Source organism: Nansenia antarctica (assembly GCF_963989245.1).
Source record: "Nansenia antarctica genome assembly, chromosome: 12".
In the NCBI taxonomy this organism is placed as follows: domain Eukaryota; kingdom Metazoa; phylum Chordata; class Actinopteri; order Argentiniformes; family Microstomatidae; genus Nansenia; species Nansenia antarctica.
The window spans coordinates 10,670,804-10,680,803 of NC_137682.1; the positions used below are offsets into that span (position 1 = coordinate 10,670,804).

Genomic DNA, 10,000 nt, shown 5'->3' on the forward strand with positions numbered 1-10,000 from the left:
CACACACTGACACACACTGACTCACACTGACCTCGATGCTGCTTTTACCAACATAATAATAGAACCCACACAGACATGTCGATACATAAACCACATCTTGTTTACACATTATTTTCCCTTTGACCTTAACCTTTTGTCCAGTGTGGAAAAATAGCTCTAGTAAATGCAGGTTTGTTTCCTTCATGCTCTTTTAACCCGGCTCAGAAGAAGTTGTCGATATCGAGTTGGAAATGCCCAGAGGCAACTAACAAACGCGAGGAAAACTTTGTGACTTGGACAAATAATGAAGTCTTACAGGACAATAGAGTACTACGGTTTTTGCCTTCCCTCTATAAAATGCTGGCTGTCTCTATTTCTTTCTATAAAAAAATGTTGGGATCACTCTGTGTACTTAATGTTGCTCTGCAAAAACTTCAATCCATGCACCTTCTGGTGGATGCCAACAGAAGTGCACTTTGGCCCGCAAGGAGGAGTTTTGAATAATCTCAGGTGTATTCGGACTCACTGTGGCTGTTTGAGTAGCAAGTACAGCTGTGGACAGGACCTTCCACACAATCTATTTGGCTCCATCCGTACAGTACAAGGACATAGAAATCATATGACATGGAATGGATTCTGGTGAAGCATTGGGCTGAGTTGGGTCTGATAGGATGCCTTTTTGGTCTGCTCTTGATATAGTCCCTGAGGCTGCATTGCTTAAAGGGATAGTTCACTCAAATTACAAAAAATGACATATGTAGGGCGGCGGTAGCCTAGAGGCTAGAGAGGCTGGCTAGCAACCTGCCTCAGGAGGGAGCTGCATGTGAGCTGGTGACTGGAGGGTTACACGACCATTGTGCCCTTGAGGAAGACACTTAACCCCTAATTGCTCCAGGGGAGCGCTGACTATGACTGAGGTCATGTTCTCACATGAGACCCGGAGCAAGTGGATGAGTTCGCAACATTGTTGCATAAATTATTTCTCTGATTTGCGTTCTCACAGCCCTTCATGTAAACGAAGTAACATACGCAATCGAAGCAACAGACGTGGTAGTTGATTGGTCAGAAAAATTGAAAATTGCCCGTTCGTCCCTCTCTTACCCAGATCAACACGCCTGCGCTGTTGTTTTTCCTATGGACTGCGTCGGGCAGCGTTCTCACCAAAAGCGAAGCGAAGCAAAGTGATGGATGTGTCGTTTCTAACCGAAGCGAAATCACCCTTTTCAAGCGGAGCATCCGACGGGTATTTGCTCCGGGAGTTACTTCGAATGCGCGTTCTCACCACTCCAAACGACGCAGAGCAAAGCAAACTTTATCCTAAACTCTGTTTCAAGTGAAGCAAATGTTCTAGTAAGAACACCCCCTGACCCTATACCGGCTACAGCGAAAAATAAATGTCTGTATTCTGTGCAATGACAAAAAGGTTGAATCTACTCTGTGTTACTGACCTTATCAGCAGGCGATGACCAACAAGGAAGAGTTCAATCCATTATTTGGGTATGTGTATGTAGCCACTGACAAATATGATTTAATTTTCCAAACGAAAACCAATGGAAGTCAATGTACCCTAAATGAGCATGTTTGAAAACGCCCCAATTATCCCAAAGTGAAAACAAAATCAAGACATTCAGTCTTTTTTTAGATAATTTTGGTGATGATTCGCGTGTCACATATCATGCATGCTAATTCAGGGTCCATTGACTCTCAACGTTTTTTGGGGGTTAGAAAATGCTAATGTTAGAGATTGGTGGCTAGCGGCAAGGTAGACACACTGAAGGAGTGTATTGTGCTCTCTCCTTGTCCATAGACCGCTTTTAGGGTACGGATGCTCTCTTTATTGTAGCGTTTGAGTGTCTCTTTGTGATGTGCCGCGTCTGCAGCCTCCACACTGTTTCTGATCATTACTATGCACTTGTCTTTCAATTAATTAAGCTTAACTCTCATTTATTTATATATTTTAGAAGGGTTTTTTCATGTATAATTCCTTTAATTAAAGACTGAATAAGCCTGCGTCTGGGCAAGGTCTCAGCGGCAGAGAGAGAGAGAGAGAGAGAGAGAGAGAGAGAGAGAGAGAGAGAGAGTGAGAGAGAGAGAAAGAGAGAGAGAGAGAGAGAGAGAAAGAGAGGGAGGTAAAGAAAGGAAGTGAGGGGCGGGAGGGAGAGAGAGAGAGAAAAAGAGAAATAGAAAGAGAAAGGGGAGAATGTAGAGGCACCATGGAGCTGGTAGCCACACAGCTGGTAGCACATCAAACCCAGACCAGGGGGATTATCCCAGTGAGTGTGTGTGAAGTGTTGTGATGTAGTTTATTAATAATTGGGGTGTGAGGATGGCTTTGATATCGGCTGTTCAGTCCTGTTTTATTTCCCAGTAATTGGTCCAGTTTCTGTCCGTACCGACACGTTATTCTTTCCTCAAGGTTGATCGTATCAGTTGATATTAGTCATGTCCACCTCTTCATTGATACATTTGTTTGATTGAGAAACTACCCCTGGAACAACTCTCTGCAGCACCATAACTCGTAACTTGATCATTATTCGACATTATCCGTAATTTGAGACACTTTCCTTACTACAATTTCCTTTCCAATGACTGACTATCAAATCATAACGACTATCAAATCATAACGAAGGGATGTGTAACTAGGAGTGTGTCTCACACAAAGAAAAAAAGCTAGTGACAGTCTGTGTATGATTGAACGCTGATTCGTTTGCTCTACTGTTAAAAAAAAGTTCAACAGCTAACACACTAAAATGACACAGGAAGTAGGGCTGCACGATTCATCGATTTTAAATCGAAATCGCGATTTGACATGATGCGATTAGCAAATCCCTGCGATTTGGGTATACGTTATACCCAACGTAGCATGTCGGATTCAATGTTTTTTCTTGTGTGTCAGTCATTCACACCAATCAGAAGTGCTGTGCTCCAATTGTACCAGCCATTGTTCACCAATCAGAAGTGGCCCACGGTAACTACGCATACGCCCAACAACAACACTGCACGTGAAACGCCCACGTGTGAATCTGTGAAGACGTTTCAGTAGCTAGCAACATTCACGGTGTGGATAAATGGCTTCAGCAGAGCCAGAAGCAACGCTGGACATTTTAGTCCCGAAGAAAAGCAGCACTTCTGTTGTATGGAAGTGTTTCGGGTTTAGGACGACAGATGTGCAACAAAAGCAGGTGTTGTGCACGACCTGTCGTGGAACAGTCGCTACATCCCGAGGCAACACCGCAAACCTGTATCACTGCAACTCTATGTACGGTCAGAAACGGAGAGTTAAGTGAAAGTCCCGTAGCCCAGTCTAACGTTAAGCAAACTAGTGTTTTAGAGTCGTTTGCGGCTGTTACACCGTATGAAAAGGGCTCACGAAGGTGTGAATGTGTGAATGACTACGTTGACATGCACACCATATTCCTGTATTAATCGGAATATGCTCAATATTCCGGTTGGGTAAGAGTCATGTACACACGTGCATATTGTGACATGTATGCACCTTGATCAGAAAATTACTCTTTTTGGAATATTCAGTTACGTCTGCGCATGCTCGATTCGCAGGGAATCCTGTGTTTTGTTGTTGTTAGGGACGGCATAGCAAGCCACATTACACTTGATCTTGAAACCAGTGCTGTTATATTATTTATCGTCCTAGAAACATCTTAGCAAGAGGCACTTCAACAATTAGCATAACGTTTATTATGCATCAGCTGGTTTTATACAACCTACATTTACACAGATGAATAACGTACACATGTCATATCTTGGATGCAGACGTAATGTAAGCGGAGGAGAGATCGGGAGTAGACAATACTACTGAATGAAAATTCATTAATTAATATTATTTTACGGTACTGTCTCAATTATATTTGAACAATTTTCTGGGTCTACCAGTACGAGCATGCCCAGTGTACCTGAATACGCAGTTCCATGTGGCCAGAGGTTCTTTTGCCAATTAACATGTAAACAGAATATTCCAGTTGCTATAAACACCCAGAATATTACATTCACCAGAATATTGACCTTAATCGGAATATGGTGTGTATGTAAATGTAGTCAATGACTTGAAAGTTGTGTCTAAGACTTGTTGAGAGGAACAAAATGGCAGCTGTTTAAAAAAAACATAAATAAATATGTTGTTCCAATTCATATCTTTTAAGTTCTCATCCTTGCATTAGAATTAGAGCAGTTAATAGTTTGATGGTATCATGTGGTAATGCTCTCTGAAATTAGCCCATGATAGACAGATTTATCCAATCACCTTCCAAGTACTTGCCTGCCCTTTTCCAAACAGCTTCCAATGGAGCTTTCCTAGATGGTTGTGTGAAGCAATCACATGTTTTAAATCTATTACACAGTGAATCTTAAACTGAAGCTTGACTTTAAAGCAACCCAACATAAGTTTCATGTAAGTTTAGTTCTTTCACTCGTAGCTCGGGCTGTGGGGGTGCTAGAGACGGTAGCCAATTTGTGCTCCTAAGTCCCCTGAACACGTACAACATTTTACATTTACACGTACAAACACGTACACGTACAAACAAACTGCACGTTGATACGACCTCCCTAGCCGGAGATATGGCCGTACTTTACAATAAACTTCCATTAGGTCGCTTAAAAAAAATGTCATCGCAAATTAAATCGCAATCGCAATATCTGTCAGAAAAATCGCAATTTGATATTTTCCCCAAATCGTGCAGCCCTAAAGGAAGCGCAATTACTGAAACTGACTCTCAGAGAACAACACTCAAACAAGTTCTGCTTCGCTCCCAATTTGCAACATGGCACTTTTTGCAACACACTGCACACAGTTCTCTACATAAGACACAGGAATCTGCTGTTTGCCATTTCAAAACACTGCCAGTCAAAATGCCACAACCATGGACCAATTGGCCCATACATGTGTCACCTGGCCGAACACCTCATTGCTTAATTGTCGATCATCAGGATGTTAGCACTATAACACCCAGCGAGGTAAGTATTTTTCTTTCCTCTGTTTTTTTGGGTGAAAATATTTTTCTATATATCTTTTCTGTTTACTGTATTTGATAGAGAGCATATTTTTTGTTCACACAACTGTTATGTATACTGTATGTGCTGTGCACTGATTTCTTGTGGAGAAAAATAAAAAGGTTTTGTTTCAACAATATCTTTGTGTATAGCATACACCAAACGGCACACGCATCATTCATATTACCAGATTTGTGTCTGACCAACTACACACTACTACACAATCAAAAGCACTTTCATATTTTTGTCATAATAATTGTCATATTAAAATAGTCTGTATGTATATATGCCGACCGGCGTACCTGTATATATATATATATATATATATATATATATATACAGTATAGTGTATATGTAGTTTTAAATGGAGTGCTTAATTTGCTGGATATATGAGGTGTTTTGCATGTTGGGTGTGTGGTTATGAGAAAATGAGCCCTGTTTTAAAAATGTGTTAGCAATTGAAAAAAAAATGTAAAGATAAAGTGAAACACATTCCACTTGTGGCACCGCGGCCACTGCGGCCACTCCAATGAAGATAGACATTTTTTGTCTGACATTTAGCGAGCCACATAGCTAAGCTGGGTGTGTTTTCCCATAGCTGGCTGTGTTTGCAGTAATACGATCGGCTGCGAGAAGTATTCAGTAATAGGATTGCTGTGAGTTGTATTCACAGTAATAGAGTGTGTGAAAAGTGGACAATGTCAAATGTCGGGTTAAAGTGTTTGGCTTCTGGGTGAAGTGTTTAGCGATGAAGCGTGTGTGTGTGTGTGTGTGTGTGTGTGTGTGTGTGTGTGTGTGTGTGTGTGTGTATACAGTATGTGTGTAGCTTCTGGGTGAACTGTTGTCCGGCGACAGGGAGTGGCATTTCTGACCTTTCAGAGATGGACTTTAACAAACATACGGAAGCAGTGTGTGTGAGAGAGGACACCCACATACTCTCTCTCTCGCACACTCGCACACACACACACACACACACACACACACACACACACACACACAAGAACACACACACACACACACACACACACACACACACGCACGTCTCATTGATAACACACATTTACAATGGCTTGCTGTGTGAAGACTAGTGTTGCTGCCTGCCTCCAGTTCATCATGGAGTTAAACACCCACCCCCTCTCCCATGTAGCCAGCCAGACATCTCCAGGCCTCTCCCCAGAGGTAATTGCATTCAGCCTGGCTAATGTGAGGCGCTAACAGAGTTAGCGGCTATCAGATACACCGAGTGCTTTGTGTGAGAGAGGGAAGAGGTGATGAGGTGAGGACAGGAGCAGGGAGGAGAGGACTCAATGAAGACTAATGGCTAGGATGGAGTCAGGGGGAGGGGGATGTCTTCCTCCTGGACATTTTGCACAAGATTAACGCATTGTCCAATGTAATAAGAAAATGTTTACAATGTCACGTCAATACACTTGAAATACTGGAATAGACTTGCAATTAGCTACATTTCAAATATAAAATGTATTGCAAATGTATTGCATGGCTCTAACTTATCAACATTGCGTTGACAATGCATTAAGTGTATCAGAATTGTGTTGCAATGTCATTCAAAACCATTTTCACAGAAATCATTCTTTGTAAGCTTTTTTAAAAATTATTGTATTGCAAAACTATTGCTTTTTTAAACGTTTATTTTCTGTGAATATACATTTAAATTAAAAACACGGTCTTACTGTAAGTATGCTCTTACTGTGAAAGGGAAATGTGTACATTTCCAAAGTGGGGGAGGAGAGGAGGGCAGGCATCGTATTGGTGGTACATTATCAGGCAGTGGTATTGATGGTACATTAGCAGGCAGTGGTATTGGTGGTACATTATCAGGCAATGGTATTGATGGTACATTATCGTTCCTTTTTCACTGTTTGCAGAAATGCTATCTTGACTTTTACCAATAGGGGTATGTTTGTGTGTGTGTCTACATTTTGGATTGAGTGAGTGAACACATCTCTTTTCTGGCTGGTAAGTGGAACTGAATTTACCTTAATCTATTGTGTTATTGGTAGTTGTGTAGTAGATACTGTCATGATATTGCTTAGCAGGTATAACACCGTGCACATCTGGACACCAGGGGGCACAGTTTAGTAAGTGCAGTTGAATAGATTACTCTTGGCTAAGGAGTAAGACTTGTTGATTAAAGATGACTATTGTTCAGCATTCAATGGAGTAAGCAGTCAATTCGTTACAGATACTACTGTGTTTGTTTCTGCTGTGAGGCCTGTTAGTTAAGTTTCAACTGAAACCGTTGTCTTTTAAGCCTGATTACCTGAATTAGCATTAGGGAATTTCCTAGTGTTAACAGCTAAAGCTGGTCAAGCAGTGAGCTCGTCGATACATTTTGGACTGAGTCAGTTCACCTGCCCAGTCGTTTAGTGATTGTTAGCTGGAAGGGCTGCACGCCTTTACTGAACCTCCGTTAATATCCGGACGGTCAGAGAGCGACAGCCTCTGCGACAGACTGCTGACACAAAGACAAGGGAGTCTGTCTGTGGGAGTGGATTGAGGAAGGCCAGGGCACTAAGAATACTAAGTATCTTCTCTTCCCTTTTGACTGTTCTCTTGTCATATTTCTATACTTTGAGTGCACTTAGCAATTCCAACTTCTGTCAGTCCATTAGCCCTCTACCCCTCTACTGACTAATATCACAATGTGCTTTCTCCCTATGTCTGTTCTTCTGACACTCAGGAGGACAGATAAACGCTACATCCCCCCTCGCAACCCTTCCAATCTCATCTATCCACCCCCTCCCAGACGGCCAAGAACCTTGGAGTGATCCTGGACAACCGCCTATCCTGTGCGGAGAACATCGCAAGGATCAGAAGGATACGACCATTCCTCACCAGAGAAGCAGTGCAACTCTTGACCCAGTCACTGGTCATCTCCTACCTCCCGCCGACTACTGCAACATACTCCTGGCCGGGCTCCCCGCCTCCGCCAACAGACCTCTGCAGCTCATCCAGAATGCTGCTGCCCATCTGGTGTTCAACCTCCCCAAATGTTCTCATGTCACCCCTCTCCTTCGCACCCTGCACTGGCTCCCGATAGCAACTTGCATCAGATTCACAACCCTGGTGCTTGCCTACAAGGCAGCAAAAGGGACAGCCCCTGCCTACCTGCAGGCAATGGTCACCCCCCAAACTTCAGCCCGTTCACTCTGCTCCTCCACCTCTGTTGGCCGACTGGCCCCACCACCTCTACGCCAACACGGCAGTCATGCTGCCCGATCACGTCTCTTCACTACACTGGCTCCCCACTGGTGGAATGAGCTTCCCACGGCTGTCAGAACTGCAGAGTCACTCCCCATCTTCCATCAGAGACTGAAGACCCATCCCTTCAGGCTACACCTTAACTGCTCCTCCTGAAACATCTACTACCCTCCAGCACTGTGTCTCCTGAGACACCTGCTTTCCCCTATATTGTGTCTCCTTTTTTTCTACTTCTGGATTACTCTTCCTGCTACAACTATAAACAATAAAATGTGTGCGCGTGTCTGGAAAAGCATCCACCACAAGAACCGCACCACTTTGATGTGTGTTTTCCATCAATCTTGTCCAAGGAGCAGGGAAGTGTAAACACAGCAGACGATGACCAGGTCTGACCCCCCTGCTCTCCCCATCAGTCCGGTCCTTCTAACAAGTCCCAGAGCTCGGCTGTACCGTCCTCTGTGGAGCCTCAGTGGGACTGAGAAAGGGTCCTGATCTATCGACAGCCAGAGATCAATACTTGCTTGAAGGGGGGGCGGGGGGGGGATGTGTGTGACCTGTTATAGAGGTCAAAGTCCTCCTGAGATATCTACCTTTTGAGAGGCAGGTCAGACACAACTGTGATTGAAAAGGTGATTGATGTTGAGTAAAAAGGTGTGTGTGTGTGTGTGTGCGAGCGTGCATGCGTGTACCTACAGTATGTGACTTTGAGATATCTCTGGTCACCGGTGTCATCGACCACAGGCTGAGTGTGAGTGTACTGTCGGCCATCTTGTTATGACTAGCTGCCACTCTCTGCCTAGGGACTGGGGCTGTGGGTTCATCAGCTGTCTATCACTCACACAAGGCATCCACCCTGTCAATGTGACTTAAGCCCGTGTTTTAATAAATAACAACAAATACTGGCAGCTTACTGACAGCTTACTGCTGATACACACCTACCCCCCCCCCCCCACACACACACACACACACACACATATCTCACGCATGTCTTTCTGGAGGGTAAATATGTACTGTCACAGCTAGCTCATATGGCATTCTGAATACGTAATATGGGTCCAGAGTACATCAAGACATCAAAGAACCCGACATCGATCAAAGGACATAGATATCTAGTAAGCAAAAAGCACCGTCTTAGCATCACAGCTAATCTTCCCATAACAGCTGACGCAGTGCAATATCTTGCCATCCGCTTGGCTTTCTTCACACACATGCACATGCACACACACACACACACACACACACACACATTCAGGTATTCCAGCTCACCTGGGGTCCTTCTGGATGGAGTCGATGGAGGGTGAGCGTGCCAGCGTTCCCTCGGGCGGCATGGCGGGGCCTGACTTGCTGTAAGGAGACTCCGACGAGGGACAGTACTGCAGCGTGCGGTAGGGGTCCGCCACGTAGGGGTCCCCCGCGTAGGCGTCGGCAGTGTAGGTGGCCCCGGGGCCGATGGTGGCGTAGGTGTTGCCGCCGGCGCCGCCGCGGCCGTAGGTCCCCGCGGCGCCGTGGCTTCCTGTTCTCTGCAAAGGGGCGGAGTCGACACCGGGGGAGGAGGGAGCTACGGGGGGAAAGTAGGGACAGAGAACATAGTTGAGGTATTGGTCGCAGACTTGCTGGATGAGGTCTGCAGTCGCAAGCAGGGGAGAGAGAGACGGGAGAGGGAGGAAAGTGGAGGTAAGGGGAGGAGAGGAAGATGGGTTGACCGGAGGGGATAGAGAGACAGACAAGCGAGAAGGAGGAGGAAACCAGGAGAGACACCATTTCACAGGGTGGAAAGGTTGAAGAACGAAAAGAA

The 10,000-nt window shown here is 44.6% G+C and overlaps 1 protein-coding gene across 1 annotated transcript in view; it reads right to left on the reverse strand.

The window, feature by feature from the left end:
• Positions 1-10,000, reverse strand: part of LOC308168849 (catenin delta-2-like) — a gene marked incomplete at both ends in the record, with an annotated part of 196,466 nt that overhangs the window by 110,662 nt on the left and 75,804 nt on the right. The window contains one exon of the mRNA XM_080543493.1: positions 9,472-9,763. Coding sequence (XP_080399619.1) covers positions 9,472-9,763 — 292 coding nt within the window. The remainder of the gene's footprint in view (positions 1-9,471; positions 9,764-10,000) is intronic.